At 47.5% G+C, this 17,488-nt stretch overlaps 1 protein-coding gene across 1 annotated transcript; it reads right to left on the bottom strand.

The window, feature by feature from the left end:
- Positions 1-1,324: 1,324 nt before the first annotated feature.
- ALAS1 (5'-aminolevulinate synthase 1) lies at positions 1,325-15,352 on the bottom strand. The gene is made up of 11 exons (XM_052636887.1): positions 15,224-15,352; positions 14,001-14,219; positions 10,010-10,258; positions 9,098-9,247; positions 8,066-8,288; positions 7,041-7,225; positions 6,331-6,510; positions 5,834-5,998; positions 3,624-3,892; positions 2,765-2,927; positions 1,325-1,622 (listed from the first exon to the last, which is right to left on the bottom strand). Exons 2-11 carry the CDS (start codon positions 14,197-14,199, stop codon positions 1,462-1,464), a joined length of 1,944 nt encoding a protein of 647 aa, XP_052492847.1. The 5' UTR covers positions 14,200-14,219; positions 15,224-15,352; the 3' UTR covers positions 1,325-1,461.
- Positions 15,353-17,488: the final 2,136 nt, after the last annotated feature.

Below are 17,488 nucleotides of genomic sequence, written 5' to 3'. Positions count from 1 at the left end.
TAAGTGGTGCTGGGAAAACTGGACAGCTACATGTCAAAGAATGAAATTAGAATACTTCCTAACACCTCTACATAGTTTTGATTTGCATTCCCTGGTGATTCTCAGGTGATAAAGAATCTGCATGCAATGCAGACCTGAGTTTGAGTCCTGGGTTGGGAAGATCCCCTGGAGGAGGGAATGGCAACCCACTCCAGTATTCTTGCCTGGAGAATTCCATGGACGGTGGAGTCTGGCAGCTACGGTCGCCAGGTGGACACGACTTTGAGTGACTAACACTTTCACTTCTCTCTAATAATTAGCTATGTTGAACACATCTTTGCATGTTTGTTGGCCATCTGTCCTCTTTGGAGAGATGTGTTTAGGTCTTTTGCCAATTTTTTGATAGGGTCGTTTGTTTTTGATATTGAGCTGCATGAATGAGCGTCTTGTTATTTTGGAGACTAATCCTTTCTTGCTTTGTTTTGCAAATATGTTCCCCCAAAGAGGGCTGTCTTTTCATCTTGTTTATGGCTTTCTTTGCTGTGCAGAAGCTTTTAAGTTTAATTAGGTCACATTCGTTTCTATTTTCATTACTCTAAGAGGTGGGTCAAAAAAGATCTTGCTGTGATTTATGTCAAAGATTGTTCTGCCTATGTTTTTTCTAAGAGTTTTATAGTGTCTCACCTTACATTTAAGTCTTTAATCCAGTTTGAGTTTATTTTTGTGTATGGTGTTAGGAAGGATTCTAATTTCATTGTTTTACATGTAGCTGTCCGGTTTTCCCAGCACCACTTACTGAAGAGGCTGTATTTTCTCCTTGTATATTCTTGCCTTTGTCAAAGATTGCATGTATACAATGGAATATTACTCAGCCAGAAAAAGGAACAAATCAGAGTCTGTTGTAGTGTTGTGGATGGACTTAGAGTCTGTCATACAGAGTGAAGTAACTCAAAAAGAGGAAAACAAAGATTGTATATGAGCACATGTATGTGGAATCTAGAAAAATGGTACAGGTGAGCCTATTTGCAGGGCAGGAGCAGAGATGCAGACGTGGAGAACGGGCACGTGGCCACCACCGGGGAGGGGCTGCTGCTGCTGCTGAGTCGCTTCAGTCATGTCCAACTCTGGAGGGTAGGACGAATTGGGAGATTGGGCTTGACGTATTACTACCATGTGTAGAACAGATGGCAAGTGGGAAGCTGCTGGATAACGCAGGGAGCTCAGCTCCGTGCTCTGTGATGACCTAGAGAGGTGGGACGGGGCAGTGGGAGGCAGACCGAGTTTAAAGGGATGAATGACTTTTTGATTCAGTAGCCAATAAAAAGAGGAACCCTGATTTAGACAAGAATTTATTTTTTGGACTACATGTTTACCATAGATTAAAATTAATATAATTTAATTCATATACAAAGACAACTGTGGAGGGACTACCTGGATACAGTGCGACTTGGGGTAGGTGGAGTAACTTAGGGCACAGCACATTCAGGCCTGAGCAGATACCAGCTTGCTCATACCGGAGAAGTAGGATTTCTCTCTTTCGCTCATCATTTCAAAATGCAGTGGCCTCCTGCAGAAGTTGCACTCGGCTGAGGAATGTGGCTTGAGTTCCAGCCCAACTCGCTTCCATGTGGCCAGCAGATGATCTGTGAGGAGCAAGTTTTTTTAAATTAGAGGAAGTACATACCCAGGACAAATGGACAATAATAACTTTTACACAAGTGTTCACAGCAGCATTCTTTTTTTTTTCATAATAGTCAGAAAGTGGAAACAATCCAAACATCCACCAATTGATGGATAAACAAAACATGGTATGTCTGTACTGAGGAGAATTATTTGGTAGGAATGAAGTGCTGATTCAAGCTACAATGTAGATGAAACCTTGAACACACTGTGCTGTGAAATAAGCCAGGCACAAAGGGCCATATACTGTACGACTCCATTTCCATAAAATGTTATGTACAGGCAAGTCCATGGACAGAAAGTGGATCAGGGCTGGGATGTGGCTGCTAAGTGGTGTAAAGTTTCTCTCTGAGGTGATAAAAACGTTGTGGTGTCAGAATGCTGACGGTTGCACAACATTACTTCAAAGCCACTGAATTATGTGTTTTGAAAGGTTAGAATTTGTTTTATCTGAATTCTATCTTAATAGGCTGTTACTTACAAAATAGAGAAAACCCAGGCCTGGCTTTACTTTACACCCTTCAGAGAAGAAGTCGCTCCCACATGGCTGCACTGTGTGGAACGGATCATTCCTTGCAGGGGAACCCCAAAGGCTGGAGGCAGGGAACCACCGTGGGTGGCGGTGGAGGCTCAGGAGGGCAACACACCTCCGAGGCAGAGGCAGCTGTGAGTTCAGTCTCTGCCTTCAGCTGGACGCAGGCGGAAAGGCCTGCGTTATACAGAACTATGAGAATATGAAATGCGGAACAGAAGGGGTTAGGTGTGTAGTCGGGTTTCAGAGAAGAGAGAAGTGCAGAGCTGAGCTCTGGAGGCCCGGGCAGGCTGAGGCTGTCAGAGGCATCTCTCCTGCAGCAGCCGCCACTGGGGGTCCCTGAGCCACGCAGACAGAGGCATGGATGGGAACAGTGAGCGGAGAGCAGGCTCCCTCAGTGCTTCCCGTGAAGTGGAGCAAACGACTAACCGTCTTTCACACTTCTGTACCACCTGAGAATATTCTTAATTACTTGGAAAAAGAGAGACCAGTCTGAATGGCTTGAATTATAAATGCTGCAGACAGCTTCACGCCACTCTCCCGCGGGGCTCTGGCGGCTGCCTGGCTACTCACCCACGAAGTAGCTCATCATCTGCGGCGTGTGGTGGGGCGTGGGGGCGATGCGCAGCAGCTCCTCGCCCCGGGGCACTGTGGGGTAATTGATCGCTTGGACATAGATATTATGTCTAGTCATTAGTTCATCACAGACCTCCGTGTTTTTAGCAGCATCTGCCACCTAAGATTGATAATAACAGAAGATAAGGCTGGAACCAGACAGCAGAGACTAGTCACACACGTGTCCAAGTGGCTTGGGCTCGACCTGCATATGCAAGCCTGGCAGAGAGGCCGCCCCGACACCTGCAGTTTAAAGGGTTGTTTACCACAGATCAGAGAACTGAAACCATAGTAGAAGTAACTTTCACACTGATCTCCCTCCCAGGATCCAAAGCGGGGAAGCGGGAGCTCCCATGAGCCTATTGTGATGGCAGTGGGTGTGTGCACCCTGGGGATGAAGGCAGCTTTGGTGATACCAGCTCTGTTACTCAGATGAATTCAACTGTGACGCCAACAGGGCTGCCCTTTGTAGCAGGCAGAGCAAGACCTATGTCACAAGGCAATGAATAAAAAGCAATACTTTAGAGCTAGCCAAGCTCCGGCTTTCAGAGCTTCCCAGACACAAGCTCTGTGTTTACCCTGTCAAGGCTAGTGTGCTGGAGAAGGAACCTCTGCTCCAGCCTGCTGGGCTCAAAGGCTTCATTCTCATTGTGAAGTCAGCCAAAGGCAGAAACATGGCAGACGGCCACTGGCTACAGCCCTTGGGCCCAACAGTCACCCTGCCCAGCCCAAGTTCAGGAAGGCGTGAACCAGAACATCTCCTGGTCAAGTGCAGAGACCCAGCCCCCAGCAAGTCCAGTCACAGACAGGTCATTACCCGGACAGGGATGATGTGACTGGGGCAGTGGACCACTGGCAGGCCGGCATCCATCAGCATCTGCCTCATGAGCTTCACGTTGCGCTGGTGTTGGCGGCGAAGTGCCTGGCCCTCAGCGCTCCTCAGGATCCGCACAGACTCCAGTGCTCCAGCCAGCAGCATGGGCGGCAGGGAGGTGGTGAAGATGAAGCCCGCTGCATAGGACCGGACGGTGTCGATCAGGGAACTCGTGCTGGCGATGTACCCTCCAACGCAGCCAATGGCTTTGCCTAGGAGGAGACGGGTTCATTTATTACAGCGACTGCCCTAAGTGTGCACAGCCAGGCGCTGCAGAGCCTCAGAACACTTATTCTTCTCTCTCTCCTTTGTTTGTCCTAAGACTGAAATCAAGGGACAGCAGCCCATTTCCAAAAGGGAAAAAGCTGAGAATGTTACGGAAGGGTCTTGCCCAAAGTCAAATGGCCAAGCTGGTGTCTGATCAGGATCAAAGTGCAGGTCTCCAGACTAGGTCTGGCACCAGTGGCTGGTCCCAGCGTGCCTAACACCAAGTGCCACCTCCCCTCTGTCCTCCCTGCCCACCCAGGTCACCTGCATCTTCCGCATTCTGCGCTGTGCCTGCTCTGGACAGGGTCCAGCTGGGTGCTCACTGTGTTACCCTTGAGGCCAGAAGGTCAGCTAGCTAAAGACACGTAATTTGTTTTGGCAGGACTGGTATTAGTTTCTACTTAAGTAATCACAAAACTCCAACAAGGACTGTTTGCTGGATAAACATGAAAACTCAGACCCTGTTATGGTTGATTTAGGGCTGGCCTCATTTTTCCTTCTTCCTGAGTTCCCTTATATAATTGGTATCTCAGGTTTCAAGATTAAGAACTCCAGAAGAGTCCTCCTCGATCTTAAAACATTATGTTCTGCAATTAACATTCTTGCTTCAACCCCACACATGACTGGACTGGTATAAGCTGTCACAATGGAAAATTTTTCTCTCCAGCCCTTTTCATCTCTCAGGGACCATACCTTCAAAGGGCCCACGTCATGAGAGCTCTTTACAAGAAAAGGGCAGCTGGAATCAGGACAGGATGCTAGAACGAGTTCTCCTCCGGGCAGGGCTCTGCCCCAAGAGACCCAGGCTCTCCTGGTCTGCACGACATTCTCATGCCCCTTGACGGGGCTGAAGGACACTCTTTTTTGCTTGCCATTCCTTTACCAAGTACAGGCTGTAAAGTGGCATTTTAGCCAGCCACTGCGTGTCTCTCCAGCCGCTTTACTAACTTCTGAAATTCTCAAATTTGTATAGATGACATTTTTATCTCATAGACGAAGAGAAGGCCTATAGTAATTGTCTGTATACTGTTCACTTTCATTTTTCAAACTGAGGTGGGGGGTCTGCTGTTACCTCCATGAGGAAACTAAGGCACAGAGAAGTTAACCACCAATCCAAGGTCACACCGATAGTGAGTTACACAGGCAAGACTTACACCCAGCAGGCAGCATGGCTATGGAGTCTGGAGTTGCTCCAAGAGACGCTGCCTCTCAACTAGGAGGAGCAGAGGATATACAAGGACACTGGGTGAACTGGACTGTCCCCACGTGCTAGGGACAGAGCTCAGCGCTTCACATCCAGCACCTGGACCTGTAGCTCCAGGAGAACAGCACAAAAATTCCTTTTAATTTCTTTTTAATATAAAGGAATAATCTGATGTAGAGAGAGTAAAGGCCATTGTCATGGTGTATACCTAGACCCACAACTACGTTTGGAATGAGCTCAGAAGGCAACAAATGGTACTTCCGTCATGTCAGGCTATGAGATTTACTTTGATTCTGCTGGCCAGGCCTCCATGACTCAAGGGATTCTGCTAAACTGTGCCACTCACTGAGAAAATAAAAACTTGCTCAAAAAAGTGACCCAGGCTTTAGATGCTATCAGACCATCTCCTCACCTGACCCATTAGACCAGCAGCCGTTGGTTTTGTTGTGTAGTTGCTAAATTTTGTCCGACTCTTTTGCAACCCCACAGACTAGTCCCCAGGCTCCTCTGTCAATGGGATTTCCTAGGCAAGAATACTGGAGTGGGTTGACATTTCCTCCTCTAGGGGATCTTTCTGACCTAGGGATGGAACTCTCATCTCCTGCACTGGCAGGTGGGTTCTTTACCACTGAGTCAGAATTTAATTTTAGTATGGATTACAGACTGTGCAGAGCACACATACCAAGTGTTCCAGAAATGATGTCCATTTTTGGCATAACTCCATCCCGATCGCCAATCCCTCCGCCTTGCAGCCCGTAGAGCCCCACTGCGTGGACCTCATCCACGAAGGTGATTGCTCCAAACTCGTGGGCCACATCACAGAGCTCTTCCAGCGGGCACACTGCCCCTGAGGAGAGACCACAGACCGCGCTGAAGCACTCGCTGGGTCACAGATTTCTCTTTTGGTAAGGATTAGAACACAATAACTTACCTTCTAAGATATTTTTAATATTGGGGAAAGCAATGAACTTCCCCCAGTTTCTGGACTGTTTTGAGATTTGGAACTTAGTAAAAACCAAAGTAGAATATCTACAATCATCCAAATCTATACACTGTCCCCCAACTACAAAATCCTGGCAGAAAGTGAAAAGAAAAGAAACTACAAAAATAACGTCACGCTTTTAAGTTCAGGCCTTGTGTTCATTAAAAGTTTTCAGGCTGGCCTCTAGATAGACTTACCGTCCATTGAGTGGACAGTTTCAAAGGCGACAATCTTGGGCACGGCAGGGTCGGACCTTTGCAGCAGTTCTCGGAGGTGGCTGACATCGTTGTGGCGGAAGATGTACTTTGGCACTCCGCTGTTCCGAATCCCTTGGATCATGGAGGCATGGTTCCCAGCGTCAGAGTAAATCTCACAGCCTAACAAGACAAAAATGTGCTTTATTGCCATCTGTACCAAAGCTAAATTATTTTCTCAACAGTCAAGGACAACAGACTTTGCCCTGAAAATGCCACTTTGCCCCGTAGGAAAAAGACCCTGTGTGCCAGTTTCTTTCTGGCAAAATAACTAACTAGTGCTTCTCCTCTGAGAAGGCCCATAGATATAAAATAACCCAGTGGCACACAGTTAATCTGCTTTTAAATCTGGCTGCCTCACTCCAAACTCAATCAAAAGATAACTACACATGATTAAGAAAATTCTCCAAAAGCTTTTCTTGGAATACAAAGCACACTGGAAGCAATTACTGTAAGGACAAGCCCTGCAAGTCTGATTCTTCACTGTTATCCCGCTCTACTGGAACTCAGAATGTAACACTTCATGAAGTGTTAACTCAGTTCAGGAGTTCCTAGTGTATCTCTTGAGTGGTCTGGGTAAGTCTTTTCTGTCATCTTCCTGTTACTACTAAGAAACCCAGACAGTTCTAAGGCACCCACAGCAGGCTTCCTACCTGGCATCATCTTAGCCAGAGTGAAGAGGGTCGAGTCATTGGCCACAAAACACGAGGAGAACAAGAGTGCGGCATCTTTCCCATGGAGGTCAGCCAGCTCCCGCTCCAGGTCCACGTGGAATTTACTAGTTCCAGAAATATTTCTAGTACCCCCTGCTCCAGTACCATGCTGTTTCAAAGTGTCTCTTAAAAAAAAAAAAAAGCAGACAGAAAATACATCTCATGGTTCTGAATACTGTAAGAACAGTTCCTCCCTCTAGGATCCAGGAGACTGAAACTGATGTTGATGTAGCGCTTCTTTCCCTGTGAATATGGGGCCAGAAGTTTCAACCACTTCCTGTCTAGACTGGGTGGGAGAAAGCCTCAACACCGGGGTGATGATGCCTCTGGGGGGATCAAAAGTAAGTGTCCACTTACCAGTCTTAGTTTAGTTAATTTACAAAGGTTTCTTTTCTCTGACAAACATCTCTTTCTCCAATAACATGACCTCAGGCTCTAGAGGGACCTCTTGACTGACTGTCAGTTATACCCTCTGCGAACCAGTCCCATAGTCTTAGGCTGTCTCTATTACTAAACCTCAGACTGGGCTCTCTCTGGCAAGCCTGCTTGGGGAATCTGGCCAGCAACTCTCTCAGGTGTCCATACCATGGCAAACCTCCTGAAGGACATGAACGACGGGCTCTACCATCCTATGCTGCTCGACTTGTATTTCTCCATCCACACCTACAAGGCAGGGCACATATGTGCAAGACTGCTCGGTGTAAGAGGGGTCCTTGCTTATGGAGAGGTTGGAAGTGAGCAGACATATAGTCAACGAGCCCATAAACTTGAACCCTTGCACAAAGAGGGGCTCCATCAACTACTTACACTTTAGAGTTCTCTAAAATTAATGTGTACATATTTTTAAAGGCTAAAAATTTAGCTTTAAAAATTTTCCCCTATAAAAGATCCAATCCCTGTAAATTATCAATGTCTTGCTAAGTCATGCTTATGCCAGTGGTATCTGAAAGCTGAGAGCTACTTACATGACGGCTCCACACACCCGTGGGTGGCGACTCATTCCTAGGTAGTCATTGCTACACCAGACAGACACTTGCTTTTTGCTGATGAGAGAGTCCGAGTAGTCATCTGCCATGGGGAAGGACTGCGCCTTCCGGTTCACAGTTTTGAAAACTCGATAGCTATGGTCATTTTTTTTCTCATCAATTTTCTTCTCAAAGAAATGATCATACTGAAAAGTGCAAACAGCTAAAAACCAAACAAAAGATGGTACAGTCTGATGGTTAAAAAGCACATCTAGGCTTTGGTGAAGACCTGGGTTCCCATCTCAGCTCAGTCACTTGGCAGTAGGGAGGTTCTGGACAAATGAAAGAAGTACTCATCTGGGCAAGTTTCTTGACGCCCTCATCTTAAGACTGTATATCTCAAAGGACACTGTATGTGCCAAGCATTTAACATAACCCCCACCCTGATAGCTCAGTTGGTAAAGAATCCTCCTGCAATGCAGGAGACCCCAGTTTAATTCATGGCTCAGGAAGATCCCCTGGAGAAGGGAAAGGCTACCCACTCTAGTAAAATGGTCTGGAGAATTCCATGGACTGTATACTCCATGGGGTTGCTAAGAGGCGGACATGACTGAGCAACTTTCACTTTTCACTTTCCGTGAGCAGACAGTAGGTGCTAAGAGAGAGGAGGCAGGCTCTCAACAGGACTGGCATTTACTATAGACAAGAGCACCAACCTGCATCAAGCAAGGGGCATGTTTTTTTTTAAATTAATTTGGCTGCACTGGGTCTTATTAATAGTTGCAGCATGTAGAATCTTCTGTTAGTTGTGGTATGAGGGATCTTTAGTTGTGGCGTGTGGGATCTAGTTACCTTACCCGGGATGCAACTCGGGTCCCCTGCCTTGGGAGTGCTGTCTTAACCGCTGGACCACCAGGGAAGTCCCAGGGACATGGTTTTTAATCCTCAACTCACCATGCAATGATATGTTTAATCTGATGTATGTTTAAGTTATAAACGGTCTTCCACTGGGCAAATATCAAGGAGACTTACATTTTGGCAAGTTATCTTGAAGAAGGTGGGACACTCCTTCTGGTCGTTGCTTTCGCATGATATCCTGAAAGTTCTTCAACAGTCCATTCAGCTCCCCTCCTTCGGTCTTCACGTTAATCACACTGGGATTCACTGAGGTTTGGACAACCTCTGGAATACAAGTAACAAGAGGCACAGGGGATCAGTGTTCTATTCTGAGTCCACAATGCCTTCCAGACATATTGTCAAAAATGGCTTACTGCCTAGTTCATAAAAATAGCCCATCATAACCAAAGTGAGATGTAACTGAATATATGAAGCCTCTCTTCTTTAGTTACTGTTTGGTTTTCAGAGCTACCAACCAGCTTTGAGGAACATTATAAACTCTGAAGCTTTTTTTTTTCCCCCTGGCTGGTTAGGATGCCTTCCCCATTGCACCCCCCAACCCTAACTGAGACAATTTTCTTTATAGAAAACAATTCCAGCCATTTGATCATTTCTGCTGGTGAGGTTTCTTGGGGACCTTGTGTGTTCCACGGATACAGCCACAAATGGAATAAAGGCTACTACACAGCTACCACCACTAAGACAGCTTGGGAGTCCTAAGACCAGCACTAACTGCAGTAACACTGTTTTTTCCCTTTTATCCCACCAGATGATGGGAAAGAAACACAGGGCAACCAGTTAACAGTTTATGCCTACGGGGCATTTTCAGAAATTAGTTACTGTAAAAGCTGGTCACACCCTACACAACACAGAGAAAAGAAACTCCCACATTTTACCACACAGTCCCCTATCTGGATGACCGCTCTCCTTGGCCCTAAAGAGGAAGACACGGTCAGAAATACTCCCCTAGTAATAGCTCAGACAAATCTGAGGGTCTGGAGAAGCTGAAGGACTTCTTCACCCTAGTGAGGGTCCCTGGCAGTTTACCTTCCCTCACGGCATGCATCTCCTGCACATCTTCCTGAAGCGCCAGGCTGGCTTTGCGGAAGACGCTGCTGCCCCCCTGGCTCATCTCGGCTGCCAGGAAAGGGCACTTGCTCCCAGTGCCCTGGCTTGAGGCGAGGGAAGGGTGTCCAGACGGAAGCTGTGTGCCATCTGCAGTCTGATGGGATCCGTCAGGAGCCTGCTGCGATCCGTCAGGAACCTGCTGCACTTCGGCTTTGGCGGTTTTATCCTCTGAGGGGGGAAACGGAAAAACTGAAGCATCGGATCTGGCTGCTCAGGACACGGAGGCCCACTTGTTTCTTTCTCTTGTTGCCTCAAAGACACACTTTATACTTCCTCTACCTCAGGATCTAGACACCAGTTTATTCTTACTGGGTTCTGCAAATTCAATTGCTTTCCCATCTGTCTCACTGGAAACAATGCTCCTGTGAAGAGTTAACTGGCACAGTCCACCTACTGCTCAAACCCACAGTACCTCTCACTTATCAATCCCCAAAGTAGTACTTTCGAGTTCTAGATGGCCCTGCATTCTTGAGTTGGATTATTTTCAGTAAATCTGCCCCAAGTACACGCAGCATATTTCATGAGAGGACACACTCTTGAAGGTATTTGGAAATGGTCATACAACTTTTTCTCTGCTAATATTTTCTAGACCAAAAACATTCACTGGTTTAGATTCTTGACCAAAAAAAGCATGCTGTTGCTTAACATATAAACTATCAGTTTTCTCTAAATGGCTCAAAGAAGTTCATGACTTAACATAGTTGGCTGGGAATTAATTTCCTAGACTTTCCTCTCCCCTTGAGCAAAGGTGGTCATCTTCCTTCTGGAAGTCTTTCATCATCCTGGGATACTCCTGTGAGTCACAGGCCACGCTCTCCTATAACTTGGGTAAGATGTCTCCATACAGTAATACAGTTTTTATTAAAATCTTCTAAAAGGAAAGTTAAAAAAAAACCCAGAAATGGGACTTTCCTGGCAGTCCAATGGTTGCTGCTGCTGCTGCTGCTAAGTCGCTTCAGTCGTGTCCGACTCTGTGCGACCCCAGAGATGGCAGCCCACCAGGCTCCCCTGTCCCTGTTAGGACTCTGCATTTCCATTACAGGAGGGCACAGGTTCAATCCCTGATCAGGGAACTATGATCTCATATGCCATGTGTCATGGCCAAAAAAATTGCTTTCATTTTTCATTCACTATACAAGTCATTAAATACATATTCAGTGTGGGAAGTCTGGAAAAATAGAGTTCTATCATTCAAAACATAACCATTAAAAAAAAAAAAAATAAACATTTCAGGACTTCCCTGGTGGTCTAGTGGCTGAGACTCCAGAATTCCACTACTGGGGCACAGGTTCAGTTCCTGGCTGGGGACGTTGCACATGCTGTGCGGTGTGCCAAAACAAAGATACCAGAAAGCCAACAGCCCCCCGCCATAACCACTGCAGACAGCTCGGCATATTAACTGTCTTTTCCCTTTTTGTGTGCGTTTAGAAAAAGTTTTACTTATTCTGTATGTTGTTGAAGTGAAAGTCGCCTAGTCATGTCTGACTCTTTGTGACCCCATGAACTACGCAGTCCATGGAATTCTGGCCAGAATACTGAAGTGGGTAGCTGTTCCCTTCTCCAGGGGATCTTCCCAACCCAGGGGGCAAACTCAGGTCTCCCCCACTGCGGGCAGATTCTTGAGCAGCTGAGCCACCTGTATGCTTGTTTTAATATGCCCTTTTCATTATCAAGATCTATATAAGCTAGTAAATATTTTGAGTATCATTTGGGATGGTTACATGATGGTCTATCAAGTGGACAAGTCACATTTTACTCAACCAGGAATATAAGAGGAATCTATTGCTAGGACAGACTGGTAAAACAGGGTTTTGATTGTTCAGTTAAAAAAAGCCATAACTAATTCCTAAACAATGGTACGGAGGAAAAAAGAATTCTACAAAGGATTAAATCCTTTCTACTAAAAGAAAAAACATTCCTTTCTTACAAGTTCACACCCAAAGAACATACCTAACAAACCTCTAGGGTAAATTATTCCCCAGAATTAAGTGGAATCTGAAAAGTTCAATTCTCTCCTGGAAAAGACTAGAACTAAATCTCTGATCTCTTTATGAAAAACAAAATTTTAAAATTAATATACAAAGATATATGTGTTAAAAAAAGTTACTACTTTGACAAATTCTGTATGATTCCATTTAAGTGACATTTCTAGAGTAGTCAGAGAGAGATTCTGTTCAATCATGTCTGCCAGGGCCTGGGGGAGGAAAATGGGAGGGGGGAGTTAGGATTGAGTTGCCACAGAGTTTCATTCTGGGACAATGAAAAGAGTTCTGGACATTGCATGGTGGTGATGGCTGCAGAACAATATGAATATACTTAATACCACTGTATAATTAAAAGTGGTTGCAATGGGAAGTTTTATATTATATGTACTTTGCCACAGTAAAAAAAAAAAAAATGTACAAAAGAGAATAAGGACAGCATGCTTGCATTTAGTTGGAGCTGTGTTACTAGTTCTGGCCAACAGCTGTTATGTGTTGCTCCCTGGCTAAAATACCCAAGAGCTGGTGGGGATCAGTGAGTATCTGATGATATTAGGAAGCTGCATCATCTTTTAGACGTGATAATGGTACTGTGATGGTGGTTTTAGAACTCGTGTCTTTTAAAGGTACAATACTGGTATTTACAGAGATTTCTGGAACCAGTTTCAAAACAGCACAGTGGGAGTAGACACGGTAAATGGGGACACAAGTGAAACAAAGCTGGCCCTCACTGATTACTGTTGTTCAAAATCGAATTCACTGTTATGAAAAGTTTTTAAAAGATGAGCTGATGTGAGACCTTCTCACTTTCCCGTCATGCAGTAGTGACCCAAAAGCCATTGATTTCAGAGGTAAAGCTGTAGGACACCAAAGTGTGAACCCCAGGTCACTGCTTAGAAGAAAATGGCCCTGATGACCCCAAGTGTGAACAACATGACCTACCTTGAATGAACAAGGTAGAAATCTTTTGTGTGTTAAGCCCGTGAGATTCAGGGGTTGCTGGATACCTCAGTGTAGCCTAACGTAACTGAAAAGCACACAGGCACAGTTGACTTTCTGGGTTTTCCTGGTGGCTCAGATGGTACAGAACCTGCCTGGAGAAGGAAATGGCAAGCCACTCCAGTACTCTTGCCTGGAGAATCCTGTGGACAGAGGAGAGTGACAGGCTACATAGCCCATGGGGTCGCGAAGCGTTGGACCCAACTGAGCAACTAACAGAGTTGACTTTGAAGATGGTTTAGTCTGGAATAGCCCACGTGGCCTGGAGCCAGACAAAAAGATGAAAGTATAAGATAAGTGACTGTCTGAGACTTCCCTTATGGTCTAGTGGCTGAGACTCTGCTCCCCAATGCTGGAGGCTTGGGATTGATCCCTGGTCAGGGAACTAGATTTCACATGTTGCAACTAAGACCTTGGTATAGCCAAATAAACAAGTGATTAAAAAAAAAAAAAAGGTGTGACTGCCTAAGTAATTAGCAGGAATTTGGGACGGTATAGCACAGAGAAAGCAGTTGAGGGCAAAAGACACAGATCAGGCAACATAGCAAAGGGAAGGAAAAAAAAGAAGAAAAAAAAAATCACAACTTTAGAAGTTACAGGCTTCCAGATTCCATCTTTACAGAAAGATTCCACATTCTTAGGCTTATATGAATGAGGCACTGACAAACTCCCAACAGATACCAACATGCAATCCATCAGGTGGAACACTGGCCACTGTTTCACCTTTAAAGATGTGAAAACTGAAAGTGCCTACTTTGTGGAGTTAGGATGATGATTCCATGAGATGATCTATGCAGAGAACTGAGCCTGGCACAGAGTAACCCCCTCAGCATGACCCTCATCAGCACTGTGCACAAGAACTGCTTCCAGGGTCTTGTAATGAACGCAGACATCCCACCACCCTCTGCTTCATTGCTAAGGACACTTACTCTCATTAGCTGGAGGGGTTTCTGTGACCTGCTGGCAGAGGACTGCTGAAGTGGACAGGGCCCGAGGGGCTGGCTTGGCCCCAATTTCCATCATCTTAGGGCAGTTTTGGGCATAGAACAATAGAGATTTGCCTGCCTTCTGCAGAAAGGCTTGAGGCACTCGGGATAAGAATGGGCAGCGACGAACAACAGTCTCCATCTCCCGGAGGTACACTGATCCTGCACAAAGATGAGGAGTGACACCAACACTTGTTAATACTCGTGCAAATACCACCCCAAGGTGACTGGATTGTCACCTGAAGTTTGTAGCAAGGGTACCCTGGGATACTAACGAGTCTCACTCAAAAATGTCTAAGGGCAGCACTGATGAGGGACTAAGAAGTGGTGATCACACGCAACCCAGATCACCATCTCCTTCATTCCCCAGCGCCCTACAAAGGCACCTGCAAAGCTACTTTACCAAATACCATAAATAACGATGATTAATAACCAAGGGGTTGGGACATTAGGGACAAGTCAGGAACAGGTCTGGGAAGTCAGAGGCTCCTTGAGGAAGATGCACAGTGCAGATAAGACACCTTGGCACCCAGGGGGTGAAGTGAGGCCAGGGAAGAAGCTACTGTCATCCATCCAGGCAGAGAGGACTCTTAGGGATCCTGATCTTCTCCTGGTCCCCACACACTCCCAAACCTCTCAAGAAGGCATCCAGTCCAGCCCTGGGTTCCTGAGGCCAGGATTTCCCCGAGGGTATGCCCCTACCGTTCCATGAACTGGGCATAACACAAAGGAGAGGCGTACAGAAGGCCAAGGGTACAAGGGGAAGTGCAGCTTGAACTAACTGGGAAGAAGCAAGGGTTAAAAAACCAGGGCCTTGGATCTGGCGGAAAGCGGTGGTCCTGGGCAGGGGAGGTCAGAAGTTACGGGTAGAGGTGGGGGAGGAAATGTCTAGGACTTGAGATTAACGAGGTGTCTGAGACAGAAATTCGAGAGTGGTTAGGGTTAGGGTTAAATGGGGAATGGCCATTCGAAAGCGGTCAGTTAAATGGGGAATGGCGGAAGGGGCCGATGTGGTAGGAGATCGGCCACAAAAAAAGTTGACCCTGAGGTGGTGGGTGATTAGTGCGGTGGGGGATGGGGTCCCAACGGCTAGGGCAGCGGCAGGCAGGGCACGCGGGGGTCGGGTTGCCCCCGGCTGCGCCGCAAGAGGAGCGCGGGGCCCTCACCTGCGCGGGGAACTCGGCGGAGGTGGCGGAGGCCGCAGGTACCCAAGTGGAAGCGTCGCACCAAGCCTTGCCCTTGTCTGCGAGGACCCTCAGGCCGCGATCCCTGTCGTCCTAATATACACCCGGGCGGGCAGCTGCGCTTGCGCCGTGGGGCGAGTGCGGCCTCTGCGCAGGCGTGCCACGGAAAGGGCGGGGCGAGGCGAGGAGGCGCTCCTCCTCGGACTTTGACTTGGTAGAGAGGGGTTTACCGGGACTGCCTGTAGCGGGGATGAAGTGCAGTGTTGTGGGCGGATACCTTCATCCCGCACCACCTTGCCGCTTCCCCCACCAAGTACCCCTATGCTTCAGAACCATTTGTGGGGCATAAAAGGGCAGGGGGCGGGGGGGCGGGGGAAAGCACCTCTAGGGGAACTGAGGGGTTCAGTTCAGTTCAGTCGCTCAGTCGTGTCCGACTCTTTGCGACCCCATGAATCGCAGCACGCCAGCCCTCCCTGTCCATCACCAACTCCCGGAGTTCACTCAGATTCACGTCCATCGAATCCGTGATGCCATCCAGCCATCTCATCCTCCGTCGTCCCTTTCTCCTACTGCCCCCAATCCCTCCCAGCATCAGAGTCTTTTCCAATGAGTCAACTCTTCGCATGAGGTGGCCAAAGTACTGGCGTTTCAGCTTTAGCATCATTCCTTCCAAAGAAATCCCAGGGCTGATCTCCTTCAGAATGGACTGGTTGGATCTCCTTGCAGTCCAAGGGACTCTCAAGAGTCTTCTCCAACACCACAGTTCAAAAGCATCAATTCTTCAGCGCTCAGCCTTCTTCACAGTCCAACTCTCACATCCATACATGGCTACTGGAAAAACCATAGCCTTGACTAGATGGACCTTAGTGGGCAAAGTAATGTCTCTGCTTTTGAATATGCTATCTAGGTTGGTCATAACTTTTCTTCCAAGAAGTAAAGTGAAAGTGAAAGTGAAGTCGCTCGGTCGTGTCCGACTCTTTGGCAACCCCATGGACTGTAGCCTATCAGGTTCCTCCGTCCATGGGATTTTCCAGGCAAGAGTGCTGGAGTGGATTGCCATTTCCTTCTCCAGGGGGTCTTCCCCACCCAGGAATTGAACCCGGGTCTCCTGTGTCATCTGCATATCTGAGGTTATTGATATTTCTCCTGGCAATCTTGATTCCAGCTTGTGTTTCTTCCAGTCCAGCGTTTCTCATGATGTACTCTGCATGTATACGCCTCTAAAAATAGGTACTATGGGAATAGAGGAGAGAGGGGAAACTAGGAGTTCCAGACCAGGGTCTTAAGCAGTATCTGACCCACCCAGGCTTATTTTTATGTGGGTGGGAGTGGGGGAAAGGGAGGGACAAAGGAGGCTTCCGGGAGGAGATGAGACTGGACTGATTTAAGCATGGTGTGGTCCTGCGTCCTGGGGGTGATTTCCAGGGACCTGGAGCGAGGGATTCTAGGAGCAGAAGTGCAAGGAGACCTATCCGTCGCACTTTGTGGTCTGAGATAAAGGGACTTAACCTGATGCAGAGAAGGAGCACAAGGAACAGGGCTGGATGGAACCCACGCACTACACACTCGGGGGCCGGCGGTGGAAGCATGGGGTCTGACCGGTAGCTGGGGTTTGGTACATATTGATTATTTTTATTTTCCATTGTGGGCTGTCCAAAGTCCCTTGCTGGCTGCCTGGTCTGGGCACCAACTGAGTGACTCAGGGCTTTCTCCCAGAGTTGAACTGGCCCTACCTCCTTCGAGTCTCTTCCAGACCACACCTGTAGGGTACAGCTTGATGCAGCCCTGTCAGGAACGCCAGCGTGGCCTCCTTGCTCCACACCCTTCCCAGCTTAACTTGGGCTTGGTTGAGCTGGGCCTGCACCAGGCTCAGGGGTGCTCTCCCCTTGTCCTGAGGAAAGGGCTGCCCAGGTAGCTCCTTCCTCAGGTGGGTGTTAATTAGAGGGACAAAGTCTAGAGTGATGGTGGTCAAGGTGGGTCCAGTACCTCCCAGTTGCCTCTCTCCGAGTCTCCAGCCAGCTGCCAGACAAGTGAAGGAAGTCAACCTGCAGAGGAGGCACCAGGGTCTGAAGTGGCACTGGGGCCAGTTCAGGGGTCCAAGATGAGGGCTTTGCCTGGGGATCTAGGGCTCAACTCTGCCCCATCCTGCTGAGGGGCCCTGTGCAGTGCCCAACAGCTGGAGAGAATGTAAGTGAAAAGATCAGACTCAAGTGCAGCCAGAACAGAGTAAACATGGCACTGGGCACT

The sequence above is a fragment of the Budorcas taxicolor genome, chromosome 1 (assembly GCF_023091745.1).
Source record: "Budorcas taxicolor isolate Tak-1 chromosome 1, Takin1.1, whole genome shotgun sequence".
Lineage (NCBI taxonomy): Eukaryota > Metazoa > Chordata > Mammalia > Artiodactyla > Bovidae > Budorcas > Budorcas taxicolor.
The sequence above is the reverse complement of the archived record's forward strand: the minus strand, read 5'-3'. Positions and strand labels throughout refer to the sequence as shown.

Excerpts from the sequence above, each read along its gene's own strand:
- ALAS1 (XM_052636887.1), bottom strand. The coding sequence starts at position 14,199 with ATGGAGACTGTTGTTCGTCGCTGCCCATTCTTATCCCGAGTGCCTCAA. Across the intron at positions 6,511-7,040 it reads TCTGGCTAAGATGATGCCAG|GCTGTGAGATTTACTCTGAC; the intron begins GTAGGAAGCCTG and ends TTGTCTTGTTAG. Across the intron at positions 5,999-6,330 it reads AACTGTCCACTCAATGGACG|GGGCAGTGTGCCCGCTGGAA; the intron begins GTAAGTCTATCT and ends GTCTCTCCTCAG.